This window comes from Etheostoma spectabile, chromosome 11 (assembly GCF_008692095.1).
Source record: "Etheostoma spectabile isolate EspeVRDwgs_2016 chromosome 11, UIUC_Espe_1.0, whole genome shotgun sequence".
Taxonomy (NCBI): domain Eukaryota; kingdom Metazoa; phylum Chordata; class Actinopteri; order Perciformes; family Percidae; genus Etheostoma; species Etheostoma spectabile.
Window position 1 is genome coordinate 10016072 of NC_045743.1, and position 18825 is coordinate 10034896.

Sequence of the window (18825 nt, forward strand, 5' to 3'; positions counted from 1 at the left end):
TTCACAGAGAAGAACCAGGCTAACATAGGGAGTTTGACATTAGAACCTGTGGGCAGCCTCTGTACTGAGTAGTGTTTGTTAATGTCTGAGGGGAGGCTCGACCACCATGTATGTCAGTGAGAGAATTCACTTTAATCCTTCGCCCGGTTTAGTGCTTTCCATTAGTAATGTAGAAAGGCTGCACCTCAGACCAGAGAAACATTTCTGCCTACAATACAACTGCTAGATTATTCCTGGGTAACAAATGTTTGTGAGAAAAGCTATTTCAGCAGCACTAAAACCTGTCAAAAGCTAGCTTTTTCTGAGACAAAACTTTGAAAAACAATCCATCAAAAGTTCTTTTTTGTTTGGACAAATAACTGACCACCTGTGGTTATTGTTAATTCTTCACATAACAGTTAAAATTCCACATGTTAAGGACAGCTGAAAAAGAAAGAATATAGACAACAGGAAAGGAATCCCTGCAAATACAGCTGTAATATTTAACTGTATCACCACAGAGAGGGAATATACAATATATAACGCAAAAGAGATACCAGAATTCTGCATTATCAGCTGCCATCTAAACCACAATAAACAGCACAAACTACTGTTTAAAAAATATTATTAGCTTTAACAACACCTCACTGCAGATTTGATAAGAACTTAACAGTATACGCTTTACAAAGGAAGTATTTATTGCAGGGCTATTGAGTCCACCCCCTGAAGAAATTTCAGTATGCAAGTTAAACCTATTAACTCAATCATCACTGTGGTGCTTCAAATTTCAAGAACTATTTGAATGCCTACAAACAAGACAAAATCCTGCTTTGTAACACATTTTCTGTTGTCTGACCCTACACAAAAAAATCCCTGTTTAAGGTCAAACACCCAAGTAGCTCACCGAAACTACAGAGATAGCATGTACCAGTCACCACAACAGCTGAGGCAACAGAGTGCAGTGCTTAATAGTCTCTCTCTGTAGCGCGCATATATGGCACCATTCAAAAGGGGACTTTGGTGCAGAGGCAGTTGTTATTAAGGCGATCCATGTAAATCAAAATTTGCCAGCATAAGAATTGTACCAATACTTTGCTCCTCCCTCACAACTCTTCAAAAATGTCTTATGTCAATGTTGTCAGAATGCCATACAGAACAACTATTGTCCCAGTAGATACACTGCTGGGAAATTAAATCAGGCCAGTAAGGTTGGCACCCATCTTGCTGCCTCCCATCGAGCCAGATGTATGAATGTGTCTCCATACTGCCAAAGAAACTACAAAAATCCTTCCAACGAGTGGATGCATATATCTGTTTGTGTTCACATGGCGTGTGTTTGTGGAAATCAGCCTCAAAGAGTGCTTGGCAACGCATGCTAGTGTGATTAACACTGTGTCACCCACAACAGACAGACAACTGTCTGACAGCTGCCCCAAGCGGCCGAGCTCATTGAGTAGTAAGCTCAAGTTGGGGGGGCCTTCACAGACATTACCCAACACACACAGTCTCCCAGAGAGTCAACATGGATGTATAGTCACCCACAATAATTAAAGCTGAGTCAAAGATGCTGTTTTCATGGGTCACATCATTACCAGAAACTGACTGAAATTTGTGTTTTCATGTTTGTTTGAAAGGGGAACTTTGCTACTTGGTTTGAAGTTCTGAAGCTGTTCCAGTCAACTAATAAAGTCCAATTCTGTGATGTATCACTGCCATTCACAGGTTATCTTCTGCCTATAATTACTACACTTTATTGTACTGTTACTTCAGTACACTGTTGTTGAAGATTATCAGCATCAAAAAGAAAACAGGATGAAATGCATTCACACAAACTTGCCTTAAGACAATTCTACCAATTTAGTACAAGCAATTTGCTTTCTAATGAACTACAAACTAGACACGCTGCGAATAAATAGGAAGTCATAGGTGAAACTTGCAGTAAAACCTGAGGGGCCTGTATCCTCGAAGAGAACACCAATTAAAACCCTGTTTGGTTCTTTACAATATAATCATTTTCTTGTGCCTTCGGGTCCCAAATCTATTAACTCAAGTGAGGCCTACTTGCAATGCAACCTCTCTCAAAAAATGTTGACATCAAAGTCAACAGGCCACAGCAAAGTAGCATCCCACATCCGGAGTGGCAAACTATTTAAAAAATAAATAAATAAAAAGTACTTAAAAGGGATTAAACAGGCCAATTCCAAACAGATTCCTTACAGACTTAGTGTAGAAGAGGCAAGAGGGAAGGAGGAAGAGGATGAGGGATCTAGGAGGAGCACATGATGGAGAGACTAAATTAGCAAACTGTGTGTTTTTGTGGTCTTGGCAATGGGTAGATCCCAAAGGAGAGCTAATGACTGTAGTGGTATCTGGCATAGGGGCCAAGTTTCCTTGACTGCTTTAAAGTTGCTTTCAGTCCATAGCCACCATGTCATGAGCAACATATGCTGAGCTATCTTGCAATTATACCATTATCAAGGTCTTTCTTCCCACTGATTTCCATTATATGTTGCTGAGCAGATTTTACAGCAACAATGTACTTCTTCTTCTGAAGGAAATAAAATGTACAGTCTGACCTACAGGAAAGCAAGCAGCACTGTGAACAATGGGGTTGACAGAGAAAGACCATTTTCATTCATCTGCAAAATATGACAAACTCGGCTAGATATGTCCCAATACCAACTGTTAGGTATAAAATAGGGATGCATCAATCCGACTTCTTTAGTCTCGATACTGATGCCTGGGGTTACAGTTGTTACAAAGTACTGATCCAATACCAATGTTTAATTACTAAGCTACCTCACTGTGTGGAAGTGACTGGGATCATTCTGTTGTGTAGGTGCACCTGAATGCCGCATGGGTTTACAAGTGGCACCTGAATGCACAATGAGTTTACAATATGCACCTGAACGTACCATGAAGTCCCATCAGAGCCCACGCGATTTTCCGTTGGTTGTTTGTTTACACAACTTACAGGCAAGGCAAACTGTTTCCACACCTGTGACTTGAGGAAAGCAGGTAAGCTACCCTGTTACCCTATGTCTGCAGCTGCATGCTACCTGCTAATAAGCTATGCTATGTCATATGCGTGTTGTTTTTTTCTACGGCGCGCACAAGTAGGCAGGGGTGGAGAGATAACAGCAGAATATAAACATAGAATTAATTCAATAAATCAACCACATTGTCAGCGATACCTGATCTAGCTAGAATAAAACAGTGAGACAAATCTCAAACATAATACTGATGCTGATACTAATGCTGTATCAACCAAATTAAACAAGTCCTTGACCATAATCCAATTGGACAATGGCAGAAAGATTTAACCGTGTTCAATAAAGCATAGGACAAAACTCCATTTCACCAAACATTTAATTTGAGAACAACTTACTTACCCAAAACCATTTGGGATAAAAAATAAAATCTTTATTTAAGCCTCACAGATGGTGCGGTGAATATTTTATGTCCAATATAGTACTTTCTTGTCTCAGAGACCATTAACTATACTTCTGTGTTACAAATCTCATTTCAGATCCCAGGAAGGACCTGAATTTACAAACTCTTCAAGGACAACAGAAGAGTAAACACAGGGTAGCAAGTAGTGCAATTCAAAACTTTCAAAGCAACTTACTCTCAACTCATCAGAATCTTAATCAATATCTTTTAGGAACATAATCTAGATACATTTTAAGGAATAAGTCTTATTTATTACAAGTAATTTGCCAACAATCTCACCTCTCATGACACACATTTAATTGAGCCTGACCTTAAAAAAAATCTAAGGCTGAAAATAAAGAGATTTTTGCCCTATGCAGGGACAACAGTGGGGCACAGTGACCACTGGTAGCTGTTGTATCTCTGTGACCTCTCATCTGTCATAAGAGCTCTGAACAAAAGAGAGGAGTGGCCAGATTTTATTGTCCCAGCATGAGAAAAGGAGACAGAGCTGCTTTAGCTTGATGGATAAGGTCCAACTGGGAAAGTGGGGCTGGTATAAAAGGAGCTGTATCCCACCATAAAACTTTGCTGCTCCCAGCATTTACGTGGACAGAAGCTCCTGTGTTTAAGGGTAAATGTACGTGTGTCTGGGTAACAGGGAGTCTATGTTATCAGAATGATCTATTCATGCGAGACCGGTTGCAACAACTTGATATAAAACAATACAAGCCCACAAAACTCAATTTTCCCTTTGAACTCTGCTGGACAGCAGTCGAGGTGAGGGGAAGTGGTCTTTTCCCTGTAATTTTTGCATTGACTGTTGAGTGAAACCATCACGTCAGACAAAGGCAGAAAGAGCACACTATGAGACATGCATCTACTTTATACAGTGACTGTTTGAACCAGACTACCTGTTAAAACCAGCCCTGGGGAGGTAAATCAAGTCTCAGCTGGTAGATGCAGTATGAGCATAAATGGTCATATGCTATGTAAAGACAGATCAGTGGAGGTAGCGATAGAATGAACAAGAGACGAGTCAACAATGTCTTGCTGAGTTTGTTTCACGTTTAGTCATGTTAAAAATACGACAGATTTCCAAAGGAAAAGAAAACATGTTATGACACAATGGCCTTGTTGTCTCTACAGAGAATTACAAGGTATCCTGCTCTGAACTGACAGTTATAAAAGTAATAATGGTTCTATGAATTTTGGGTGATTGAAATACACAGTGGGCTGGTGTTGGGCTACTGTAAGCCTACGTAGCCTACATAGCATCTTTTGGTCCTTATTTTAAGTGTTGCATTCTGGGTCTATTGTACCGAATTGCAGGGCAAAGCTACATGTTAAACAAAATACCCCAAAACCTTTTCATAAATATACTTTGCCAAATGCTTTACTAAAGTTTCATTTGAGTTATGGTGAAAATGGCACTTATAATTGTATTAACAAAGCATAGGAGGGATTTTCTTTTTAAGCTGTACACCACCACCACATTTAGTCACACTACCTGCATATTTTCTCCATTGGCTTCAGCTATATAGCAACTACTTTTACAGTAAACTAACTTGACCTGTAATATTTTACTTGTTTCCACATGTCAATTGCTACGAATGATGGTTTAGATGACAGTATGTTTGCCAAGTACACTTAATTTTAGCATGGCTTTTATGCTTTCATCTCAACTTTCTATTCAGTTTACATGAGCTGAATCACTACATAAAAGTTCTATAGTGACAAATGAATTTAAAAGTACTGAAGGCAAGATGATCAGAAGTGTACATCAGCCTCTGAAATACAGTTTTTGTCTAAGCCTTTGGGGTATGTGGCATTTGTTCCATGAAACCTAGCTTGCTGTTTTTTTCTCTTGATCTTCCACATACCTGAATCCTTCTTGCTCCCCTTGCCTCCATCTCTGTTCTTCTTCAGCACTGCTTTGAACATGGCAAGATAACTGCAGGCCTCTCTGTAGGGCCCCTGCAAGAAAAAGAAACAAAAACAATTCGGTCACTCTCAACTACGACAAGACAACAGTGGTGTCTATCACGCAAAGCCATTGAAATTTTCAAGCAAGATAAACAGTTTATTTCTATTTATTGGACAGAACAAAGGGAATTTCCTCTATTCACCTGCTAATGAGAAAAAAAACATTATTCAAACAACTCCATAAGTACGTTTTGTTTTTTGTTTTTTTACCGAGAACTAACCAAACAATACAAAATGTGTCCTGTGAAACCTAACAAATGGAAAACTGTGTATATCCGCATTTCATACTGCTTAGCTGGCACCCGCCTGGGAATTTTCCCACAGCACTCCCAATCCTGCAGGTCATCAGTGGAGGAGCGAATGGAAAGAATGCTCTAATATTTAAAGAGAAAAAGACAAGTTCTGCTATCTTGTTATGTAGGAAAACACTCTGTCGAATGCCCTGAATTCCACATGTAATTGATGCTATGTGGCTTAACTTGGATGTTTGCAACTGCTTTCCATGGTCAATCCCAAGCTAGTGTGCATTTTGAATCCTTGGGGTTAAACAGTATAACATGAACTCAAGGTCCAGCCTGGATAGGCCTGGATCTGCTTGTTTACTTTGGAATTATTTATAGTCTTATGTAGTTTTACAATGGTAAAAACATACTTAACTAAACCCTGTGGCAGATAACAGTTAATTGTGTGGGATATTTGGTTTCTAACCCTCTAAAAACATTATAGGTTGCTACCCTACTGTATTAATAGCAACAGAGCAATCTATCCAATGAAAAGAATGTTTTTGACCAAATAAGGGGATGCCTTTTGCAAACAAAACACACAGTCCTTTCTTGTCCAGTTCTCAACCCCAGTAGCCAAGCATTAAATATCTAGGTCCTCTTACTGCTGCTGGGACAGAGGCTATTGATTGGCCCTTTTTTCATTCTTGATGGTGTCAGAGGAAACATTGTGACTGAATCCGTTATAGGAGGTGTAGGGGGCAAATCCCTGAGAAACCTCCGTACCTCAACTCAGCATTGACTGTTCCAAAAAAATTACTTTTCATGAGGTTTCACTTCACCGAGCCAAAATCAAGATTATGAATGCAGTTTCAAGGCAGCATATGAAAACTGTACAGGTGTTTCATTCCAAAGGATCCAGGGAAAACACACACAAAGCAAGCCCATCACACTCTCCATCCCTTCTCCATTTCTTTTACCCCATTCCTTCTGGAACGGATCCACTTGGTTATTTTCAATTTCTAGGCTCTGTTGAATTTTCAAATAATATAACATCAATGCCCTTCAATCAAAGCCTTTACTGAAAACAGATTTCATTTAAAGCTGCCAAACGATTTAATAACCCACTTCTGTCTCTCTATCATGTGAACTAAATGAAAAGTGTCTAATAAACATTCCTTCATATTTCAACACTACTGCACTACTCTGCTTTGAAAAAGAGAAATGTTTTGTGACATGAACTAAATCATAGTTATGTATGTCTGGTATGTTATTGATTAAATATTACATGTTGATGTAATATAAAGTACAGAGCAGCACTTCTGGAACTGGATTCAGTGAATGCCCAAAAAATGTACAGCTGTCTGAACAAAGACAGTAAGGTGTAATCCATGTAGTACAGTGAGAAACAGATCTGAGAACTATGTCTATCTCTATAGAATAGTGTAGTTCAGAATAGTAAAGTACAGCATAGTAGAGCATAGCATAGTGTCAGTGAACTGCTGACTGCTGTGTGGGAGCAGGCTGCTCATCTCCACAGTAACAATAAACATCACCCAGGTTAACCCAAAGGAAATGAGAAACGCCCTCTTGAAACTCCAAAAGCCAACATGACAAATTCCTTCCATCCCCTCCACCCCCATCACAGCTACCAGACACACACAGCCAGTACCCACTGTGAGAATGAGACACCACCTCTTCAGCCATCATCTACAGTCATTACTTTTTATCCTGAGGTGTGCCTCATTAGTAATTTTTATTTATTTTTATCAATGGGGAGGAGTTTAGCCCTGAACATTGCTCGAAAGAAAACCAAACGTGCATTAGGACAGTGTTGTTGTCAAAAACTGATTAAACAATGACATAGTGATGGAAGCACGACATAGAACCAGTGCTACATTCAATAACAGTGTGAATACTTTTCCCCACAAGACACTGACACATTATTGCCAATTAAACAGACATCTATGACACTAGATTGCAATAGCCACAGATGGTCAGGGATCAAGATGATGTTTTTATTGTACTGACTCCTACAATGTCTGGTAGAGGTGCAATTACAACGTTTTTTTAATAAAAATATTGTTATTGCACCTCTACCACACAGTGAAGTGAACCAAGTATTGGAGAGACAGTACAATTAGTAATATGTTACTGTCTTTTTGCACTAATTAAATCAAAATATAACCAATATTTGCAGGTATAACTGAGGTTTTGAAGGTGTTGCTTTCTAAATAAGCAATGTTAGACCAACTCTGTGTATACAGTATGTTGGGAAATCTTTAAACTCCCAGGCCCCCTGAACCACCAAATGTGTGCTATGCAGTTTTAGTACTCCAAGCCCATTGGGAAAATTGAGGCAGCATTCAAACCATATCTAAGATATAATTGTCTTACAGTTAAAGATCCTCTGTTGCAGCTAACACTAGTCACATAAGCTAGAAATCTGGTGTTTTTTATACAATACATAAATACGATGCTGAGTGCTGACAATTTACTAACATTTACAAATATTAAATATAGCTATACCATGAACTGACAACTTACATGACTGTGGGTCTCAGTTACAGCTATTTATATATAAAAAAAGTCCTCAACATAACACTAACATGGTGCATTCTTGCCCTGCAGAGACAAACTACTTTAGTCTGAGTATCTGGGGTATTTGGGGTGGCAGTAGTTCAGTTGGGAACCGGAGGGTCTCTGGTTCAAGTCCCCGTACAGACCAAAGTATGGAGTGTGGATTGGTATCTGAAGAGATGCCACTTCACTTCCTGGGCACTGCCAGGTACTCTTAAGCAAGGCACCGTACCCCCCCAACCGCTCAGGACGCTGATCCAGCTCCAAACAAACTCACTCTCTCCATTTGTGCATGAATAGGTCCTGAGCATTTGTGTGTATTTCAGGCCTGTGTGTAGTCATTACTAACAAAACAGAGTGTAAATTGTAATTTCCCCACTAAACAGTATACATTTAAATTACATTATTATCTTCATCAAGTCTTTTGTATTTATGAATACATTTTTTGAAACAGGTGTGAGGACAATGTGTTGAAATTGCCTAAGCCTTAGGCTGGAGGTAGATTTAAAGAAATTTGATGGCTCCTACGATTGCAAAGACACCACAACCAAATGCAGCTAGGCTGAAGCTGTGGTAGGGATATAACTGACCTTTGAAAAAAAGTCTCCTCAGAGAAGTCATGGACTGCATGGTAAGCAGCAAGACTGGCATCAAGATTCCTCAAGCCCTCAAAGTAAGGTCTATCTCTATGCTTTTACACTGTGTTTGGATGTCAGCATCAAAGCATGCCCCCTCAGAAGGGGCCTCTCAATATTAAATCAGAGCAGTGAAAGTCCCACAGTATGGTTCACAGGTCTTTGTGGACACACATACAGGCTGAATGGACAAAATAGACTCAATATTCACATTTGTTCTGTGCAAGACACCCCAAGATCAAACAGAAGCGGCAGAGAAACAGCACAGAATTGTGCTTAGGGTACTGCATCTCTGTTTATGTCAAGAAACCAACAACCTAGTCAATCAAATGTCCTCAACAGGCTTCAAAATCCCCTAAGCAACTGAAAAAACACAGCATAGACCTTGTTTGGGCAATAACATATACGATTAGGGTTGCTTCCCCACAGCTGGCATTTTCTACCAGGCATATGTCAGCTCTATGACCTTCACATGTGGATGTTTGTTACCTGGAATAGCTCAAGGCAACAATAAAAAGGACTCTGGTCTATTGCACAATGAAGGAGCTTCCTTTCACAGAAGAGAAATTGGAAATCAGGATGGTAAATGGGGACTTTGGGTTATCAACGTGTATGTTTTCCAGGTCATTTTTGACTTGATAGAGTGCAATTGATTGATTGTATAAGTCATCCATACATGTTATAAGAAAGAAAAGATCCTCACCTGCACAATGATGATGTGACATGTGGTTAATGGAGCCTTCTAGATTTACCACAGTGATCTGAGAAGACAGCTATATATAGAACGGAAATAAGATTGTTTGACCCTATCGCCTCTGGCAGGAAGAATTTCACATACATTGGCGGTTGGTGAGTTAAAACCTGCTTTGTCCTTTGTTAGGTGACACACAATAAAGAGAGCACCCTTAAGCTCAGATCAACTTGACCACTCTTCCAGGATTGCAGCAAACAGATATTTTCCACTCTGTACGTTCATCTCTGGCTTGTTGAAACGCCCTGCCAGCTCTCTTCATTAACAAATTCTACATGAATGATCACTCACAGATTTCCGCACAGTTGTCATAGAAACATGGACATTTTCCACCATCGGCTGACCCTCTAATTGGTTGTTCAAACACGGCCTCAAAGTGATAAAATTTTTTTTTAAACGCTCCTGTGAACTTCTTAATTATCTATTCTTTTGTTGTCCATTCACTGAGTGCAGGAAACAGGCCCGGCCTGGACGGTGAGTTCAAGTGGTCCATAAACAATGGGAAGTTAACTAACAAACCCTTGAAAGAGGAAGTGTGGGGAGTAGGTACGGAGGACAGCACAGTCTCAGTGCCGGCCATTGTAAGCAAAGATTGTTATTCACACTCACATGAGTGGAAGGGAAATAACAAAAGAACAGACATTTTCATGTAACTAGTCCACCGCTTTAAATTGCTTTCAGCACAGACCCCCACCTTACAGCCCATGAGAAGCAGGTATTCATCTTATGAGCAGAAAAGGGAAATGTCTTGGAATGCCAACAGCTGATATTATAGAGTAAAGACAATTTTCAACTTGTTAATATAATACTACACCCCCAGCTTGTATCATTTGACAGGCTAAAAGTTGAAACTCAGCAACAGATTATACAGGCATGTCTACTTGCAAAACATTAAAATTACATTTACTCTGTTAGTTTTAACTTTACCCAAAAAGCTTTAAGATACGTTCAACTTAAACATGAGGTATGACAAAATGTACCTAGTGCAACAGTACATACTACACACTGTTACAAAAGGTGTAGCATATCTAGGGTTATTAAATGCCAGAGATCTATCCAGAACCTCTGATAATGATATGGGTTGCGTGATTGCAAAAATCTAACACCAAATCAGCATATTGTGTATGTTGGCAGCCAAAATATACAAAATAACATGCATTTAAAACTGTAATTTTATAAGTGAAATGAATAAGTTTGATGTATCGTTTCATTAAAGAATAAAAAAAAAATTAAAAGATGTCTGACAAAAATAGCACCTTGATGCTTACGTTTTCAAAGTAGGAGATAACAGAGCGTCAAGGAGGCCAGGAATGTGCTGCAGAAATAACATATTTAGGCAACAGATTTTTTTTTTTTCTTCAATAATCCAAAATTAGCTCTGTGGCAAACACAAGGTAATGATACTTGCACGTTTTGTTCAAGAATATAATCTTCAAAAATGAAAACCACAATTTTATTAGTTGTTTTTTTTGTTTTCTTTTTAGTTTTGTTTTGTTTTTTACAGTATCGAATTGGGTATTGAGAATTATGTGATTTCAATCGTATTGGTATCAACTACTATAATTCTGGTATTGTGACATCACTAGTCCAGTCACAGACATGGGCTGATTCAAAGTTCTAGCTTGGGGCAAAGCCAGCTAGTTTTTTATTGAGGAGAACTAGCCACATGGCTCAGCATGAAATTAAAAAGGATAACAAGTCTGAACTGCTCATTGGACTGTCATGGGAAAAGCACTCATTTTGAAAGGACTGATTTGTCCTCTGAGGCCACTTGTCCTTAACCTTTTCTAATATGACTGATGAATAAATGGAAACACAGGCCTACATGCTGGCGCAGTAGTGACTGTGTCTTTTTATCCCAACAGTGTTGCTCAAGAAGTGTCAAGGCATGTTTTAGAGGGCAACCTTTGCTCTGAATTCACAGTTTAACCACAGCCCATGGAAACTAAAGCTGAAACTAAAATGTTGGAAAAAGACATTGCACATCCTCACCTGATTAAAACTAAGCCAGCCACAACTTTACTTATAACCTACATTGAATTAGCATTGACAGATAGAAGTTTGACATGGATTTATTGAGTTAACAGTGCGGTGGGTCTCCTTCAAAGCTTTCACCTACCAGTTTCTCCACTCTGAGCCTTTTCTTTTCTCTCAATTGTTTTAGAATTCTTTCTACAACAATTAGCACTCCTTACATCACATCATCAGCCAGCACCATATATTTAACTGCATGCTGAGTAACAACAAACATCTAATCAGATTTACAGCCATTAACACCTGCTATCCCTGTTGATTACAGTATCACTCTATTACTGATTTGCCAAAGAAATCAAGTGTAAATGAACATTTGGAGTAAAAAATAAATAAAGCTGTACCATTATTTATTACATTTAATTTGACATTTGCCTCCCAAGAAGCCTGGTGTTTGATTAATGGTAAAACATTAACAGCAGTGTTTAAAGTCTACAGGAAGTTCACGCGAGCACAGAGATTCTCCTCTTGCTAAGAATTGTCAGAGGGTCACATATAATGACTGTAAAAATGAAATACCCCTTGAGGATCAACAAAGTATTCTGAATTTTTCTGTGAATTTAACAGGGCTTCAGACCAAGAAGCACTTTATAGATAAGATGCCACATCCACTTGTTAATTTTGGAGTGCAGGTTTATTCTTAGCCTGTCTCACTTTAAATATAGTGAGTGAACTACTTATGATATCGTTAGACATTTTCCTGGGAGTAGGAACATGTCAGTAACCAGAACTACTAGTTTGTCTTATGACAACAACTTCTACCACTACTACTGTACGAGCCTCACAGTCTACTTGCCATAGAGATGCCTGTATCCAACTGTCCCATTTATACAGCTGTTGGAGACCATACACTCTCCTTTCCGACCACTGGAAATAACACTGATTCTGCTTCATCAGTTTGCCAATGTCAAGTAAATTCTCTCTTTCTCTCTCTCTCTCTCTCTCTCTCTCTCTTTCTTTCTCTCAAAAAAAATGTAAATCAGTAACAGTTGTTACTACGAAACACTTCCAAACACACGTGCTGCTTTAGATACACACATGTTAGCATGAGCGCACATATGCAGGTGCATAAACCTAAAACTGCATACACACGCTTGCTCACCTGGACTTTCAAAACCATACTACAGAATATACGGAGCTTTTGGTATAGGGAATGAATAATTGGTTTGCAATTCAGCAGATGTGTCATACTTGGAGACTTGCCAGCCCCATCACTGAAACACAAAAGCAACTCAATATGATTGCTGTCATTGCGCAATGTTTAAATAGATGACCTGAGGGGAAATTAATAGGCCAGGCATTTTCTACAGAATGTATTATGAGCCTTTAAGAAACGTGAGCTTATTAAATTACAGAATATCACTTTGCCAGTAGGCTTGTGTATAATCTTTCATCCCAACGCAGAGAATGCAACATGATTTCTTTGCCTGGTAATATCTATAGGCATTTCATATCTTTGGAATTTTTTTATGATGTCCATGGCATGAGTTTTCTTTGAGAACACAAATAAAGAGTACATAGAAAGTTGAGTATTACCATACCTTTGCAGTGTTAGCCATGTTAGGTTTTTATGATCACTTCTCCAACCTCATTGCGGAATATTGTCTCCTCTACAGTATGAAATTTATCACAAAACAGTGCATGACAACCTTTTATTAAAGTCAAGAAGCTCAGGTGCTGTCTGTCAGTTGGGTCACTGGCTCCAATACCTTACCCTCTTCAGTCATAACAATGCAACTCTGATGCCAGCATCTGTTACTGGCCAACTGGCTGGGGACCATGGGAACCAGGCTCTGTAGAGACTGGGAGGCAGACTGTTGTGGCACTTTCAGTAAGATGAGTGCTCTGTAGTACAGACATCTCATAACCCTGCAGTCTGTAGACAATTGGAGTAGCTCTAGCCGTGGCATAGAGGCATGCAAATCCACTGTATTGCTTCCATAATCAGCGTAAAATTGCCTGAAATTATGTTGGAAAGTTAATACTGACTATCTCTAGGTCAACTGGCAGTCAGCATGATTGTCAGCAACAAAGCCTTTTCCACCTGTTGAGTTTAAATTGGAAAATCTACACTGTATAGTGGAATTGCCCTTGAAGCTAGATTGTAACTTGGCACTGGTAATAGCAAATGTTAAAGCAGATAGAACGCCAAGAGGTTATGAAGACTTTATATCACTTTTTTTGAAAGAACACTGAATCGATGACTTCATTCATTCTCAAAGATCAGAGCTGCATCTTGACATTTACAAGCAATTTATCTGAAGGGAAAAACAGAGCTTTGATTTTCAAAGCACCTGGCTGAGTTACAAGGGGATTATAGAATATGCTGAAAACAGCAATAGTCATATACAGCCAGTGGTCAAACTTCAATGACTCAATCTATGTGGGCGAACAAGATTACAGTCTTGTAGACTTAAACCTACTACTATATCTGGGTTGGGTTCTAGTTTGAAAACCACTGCATCCAATCACAAAATGCAGACTAACATTAGCATCAAACAAGACCACACAGTTATAAGAAAATGAATGAACCTTGTTGTAAAACATCTGCATCCTACTGAGCAGGATGCTACTCCACAATAAGTATTACATATCATCAAAAGTTATTGGATGTCTGTTCATCTTTAGAAAGGGTAACACATACAGTAATAAGCAATTTAGGTTGTTCCGCAGAGACATGTTTTGTCACTGTTCTGAGGCTGCTGCTAATGATAATTATTATCAATTAATATGTAGATTGTTTTCAAGTTATTTTTAATCAAATCAAGCAATCGCATTAACGTATCAATACATGGTTTAATCTATAAAATATTAGAAAAATAATAAGCACTAGGTTTCCCGAGTCAAGGGTGACGTCTTCTATTATTTGCAACCTGTTATAATTTGCACTTTTGCATTACCCTATTCCCAATCCCCATAAAGCTGTGTGTGTGTATGTATGTATGTATGTATGTATGTATGTATGTATGTATGTATGTATAAAACACGTTTTATATACCAAACTAGTCAAATGTTTATGCTCAACTTGTTCAGCTTTGTGGTCCTTGTTTATAGCTTATGTCTATTCCTGTTTAAATGTACTTTAAGAACAACAAAAACCGGAGTCAAATGTCTTCTTGTGTTCTAATTGGCCATTTTAGCAGATTGCGATTCGGATAAATTGGAAGTTTTTTATGCCAGGACACGTATGTAAGAAATAAATGTACGTAGCTAATAAAAGACAAAACTACAACGGTCAACTTGCTGGACTAACTAATCCACTACAGTTTCAATGTGGCGTGTGTCCCGTTAGCTCCAGTTCACATCAAACCAAACGGAAACGTTAGCTACCTGTAGGAAACGTTTGATTCAAGCTAACATAGCAACTGAGCGTGGTGTTCAAGTAGCTAGCATGATTAACGGTAATATTTTACGTAAGTAACGTAACCGACACACAAAGCAACGACCAAAGAGGCTTCATAAACCCTGAATAAGTAAGACCCACTGCTGTCATTCCCGTTGGTTTTGACGGAACTCAATGGGCATGTCCCGACATTCCACCCACCAAACTGCCACTAAAACTCCTGACAGGCACAACTTATCTCTACTTTGTGAGCCGGTTAACCGACACCTCCAGGTTAATACCATCAACACAGCCAACGTGTGAATATTTCTTAAAGTCTTACCTGATAAATGTCATGGACATGAAAGTCCCCAAAATAAAGTTTTCCCAGTCTTCCAGCGTATCTCCAAACGAACTCAGTCCCCACTTGATCCACCAAGGTAGGCTACGGGACGCTCCTCCTCCTCCCCATGAGGTCATCTAGGGAGGCACATCCACAGAGGGCCGGGAATCAAGACAAACTACCCCCCTCCTTCTTCCTCCTCTTTTCCTCTTCCTCCCCATTTCTCTGTGAATGCCTCATGGACACGACAGAGATGCAAGACACATGTATTAGGACAACTAGCCAAGCTGCAGGCTTGCAATTTAAAGGGGGATAATCACGGGTTTGGTTCAGAGGCATTTCCAGAAATACCGAAATCCTTAAAATCCTCCCAAGTGAAAGTTTCTAAAATAGTTTAATCTATTGCATTGTCCATATTTCATTTATTTAAATTAGCTGCTCATTGTGAATTATTTAGTTTTGTTTAAATGGTTCAGTTCTTTCCTACTGATAGACTGACCACAACTTTCAAGATGCTTTGTCTCAATTTCGCCTCTAATAAGCACCAGAAGTTGTTTTTATTTCAGAAAACTTCCTAGGAAACTAGTTGGGTATTACAACTCATAAAATAAAAGTTTTGGATGCTGAAAAAAGTGAAAATAAACCATGAGATGCTGTTTTATTTCCCAAATTAAAAGTCTTAAATATTGTTCAAAGCCTTCGCTACGTTGCCAGGAATACATTTCTGGCAGAGAATGACTGAATCTTTTATTCATTTAATTATTTTGTTAGTCAAATTAAATATGCTGAGCCAAGACATACTGAATAACACTGAGGTATCACAGCTTTCAAGCCACATTTAAGCATAGGTTTTCTGTTTATCATAGTATTATTAAACAGGTCAAGGCCTCAATTTTGATTGGCTAAATAACACTGAAGTTGGAAACTCACAGTAGTTTTGGTCTTTATTTTGTGCAACTTTATAATGCACCAGTAGGCTTCATGTCAGAGTAGAGGTGTCAGGATTGGTTCATCAACCATAGAATTTCTTTACTCCATATATTAATCTTATACCTATCATTATTTGCTACTCACACACAAGAGATAAAGCAGCTCATAAAACACGGTGCATTGCTACATTAAACTATTTAAGGGTATATTAAGTAACGTGGTACCACCTAAACTGGCTACAACATGAAAGTGCTGCTTTGCATCAAAGATGTATCACTCTGAATGGGGCCAGTCTTTATCACAAGCACTTCTTCTATAATACATGTAGCTGCTAATACTTACATACTTGAACACTGTGTGACATAGCGATTTGTATTTTGTCTGTTGTGTATGTTGTGTGTGCCTCCCCTCTCTTCCCCGGGTACACCTGTGTTCACTCAGCTCCCTGGATAAAAGGAGGGAGGAGACCCCGCCACTTCCCTCTCTAGTCTCCCATACCTTTGTTGTACTTGCTGGAAGCAGGTTGAGCTTACCAGAGCATGTGTTTGAAATGTGTATCTTGTTCTTGGATTTTGTTTGTAATTGAGTCTTTGCTTTGTCGTTTACTTGAAGCATTATTGCACACTTTCTGTTTGTATTATTAATAAAAATACTGATAATTTGCAACAAGCGCCTCCCATCCTACCTTTAGTCATTTTAATATCAATGGTTACTCTCTGGTTTATAGGGTCGTAACAATAGCCCCAATACAATTTTGAATGTGACACTTGTAATGGAGGATTTTTATAACATTGTGTTCTTCAGTAAAGAATGTGAGCACTAAATTGGGTTCACTTTAAACAGCCTATTGATACCAACATCTAAAATTACCAGTTGTCCCTCTAATAGAAATCTTATCAAGTATACTCTGTAACTTCCTGTTAATCACAAAAGGATGGGTTGAAACATGAGTCAAAGCTTTTATGTAAATTTAGCCTAATTGAGTTAGGTTTGTATTTTAGTGGCTGTTAAAAGCAGGATGTCATTCAGTAGCTTTGTGTGTAATGCTGAGTCTACTTTCTGAGTCTAACTGTGTAGGCGTCACATAATGCATGTCAGCATAACTTCATTTAAATGTTGTTTCTTTCAGAGGCTAAAATGTTTCCACCATGCAGTACAACATACAACAGTATCTAATGAACTTATAATTGGGGATCAACCAATATTGGTTTTTGAAGGCAGATTATTAGTAGTTAATGAAACCGATAACCGATATTTGGAACCAATTTGCATTTACAGTGAAAATTAAAGTCCAAATGAAGATTTTTTAAATATTACAAACTCCAACACAAAACTTTGTTTAAATGCTTTAAGCAATTATTTAATAAATGAGAAACTTAAAACACAGTAAAAGATAGTTAGATGGTATTGTGGGCGGGACATTAAGTCAGACTCAGTGGTGAGTGAAGCACAGGGACAGACCATAGATAGACCCTTAGTCTATGGGACAGACACAGAGGTGTAGCGCAGGCAAAGTAGCGCAGTTTTTAATTCATTAACTTTATCATCCAGGGCCGATAATCGGTCTATCCCTACTTATAATCATGCAAAAGTGCAAATGAATGCTCACTAGAAAGGATCTCTAGACTGTTGGACTCACCCAGTCTCGAGTGAAGCTCACAGCACACCTTAGTCTATGGTGACCTCATGAGGTGACAATATTGTATGCAGCTTGTCTCACCAGATGCGTTTAACAGAAGTGTAATGTCATAACAATCATTGTTTTCCTAGTGTCATTTAGCATTTTTGTGTAAACTAGAGTGTACTGTGGTGATAGGAGTACATCTTTTCAGTCATCCCACTCCTTTGTGTGAGGCGGGGTCACTGGGTCAACAAAGCTCTTTAGACGGCAGGGGTATGGGCAGACACGGGCGGTGACATGGACCGTTTACAACTAATGCCATTAAATGTTCCACTCTTTGCTGCCTGTTCACACTCAACCTGTTCAGGGGCTTGGTGGAGTAGCTATTGTATTTAAAATAGCAGGGATTTTTATTGAAACTGATGACTTAAGACACATTCTCTAGTGTCAAGCACAAGCATAGCATTACTCAAAGATCATGTTCATGTCCAACAGTCAGGTGACTTATACTCCCTGCAAATTTAAAAGTCTCAAATGGGACTAGATGAAGTATGTGCACACTTGTTCCTCAATGTAAGGCGTGAGAGAGCATATTTAAGAAATTTGGGAGGTTTAAATCTAATATAGTATCTCAACACATCTGTAAACTGAACATGTTGGTAATGACTTAACATTGTTTTGCCCTTTTCTGTACACACTCATAAGCAAAGCTGAGCAGGTTCTGTAGGCAACATGGGTCATTTTATTTTTTAGAATCACAATCGTCAGGATTTTTGCCATTTCGTAACACCAGTTGTTGCAATGAACAGGGGTATGTATAAAAGTGAGCAAATACTTGAAAAAGCAATGACAGATGTAATATTTCGGTACGTGCAACTTACCGTTCATGTTAAGTATAAGGATTGAGTGTAATAAAAAGCCATTTGCTGCCACCTAATGGCCATGTAGCTTACTGCAAAACAAACATTTAGCAATAAGGAGATCTGCAATCTTG

The 18825-nt window shown here is 38.8% G+C and overlaps 1 protein-coding gene across 7 annotated transcripts in view; it reads right to left on the bottom strand.

Annotated features, from left to right (window-relative positions):
* Nucleotides 1–15531, bottom strand: part of LOC116698066 (protein TANC1) — a 119016-nt gene extending 103485 nt beyond the window's left edge. For 6 of the 7 annotated variants that reach the window (XM_032529824.1, XM_032529822.1, XM_032529823.1 and 3 more), the window contains exons 1-2: nucleotides 15281–15531; nucleotides 5295–5388 (exon numbers count right to left, since the gene is read on the bottom strand). In XM_032529824.1, coding sequence (XP_032385715.1) covers nucleotides 5295–5355 — 61 coding nt within the window. In that variant the 5' untranslated portion in view covers nucleotides 5356–5388; nucleotides 15281–15531. Of the gene's footprint in view, nucleotides 1–5294; nucleotides 5389–5647; nucleotides 5659–15280 lie in introns of those variants that run through there. The other variant, XM_032529817.1, reaches the window with a different exon arrangement.
* Nucleotides 15532–18825: the final 3294 nt, after the last annotated feature.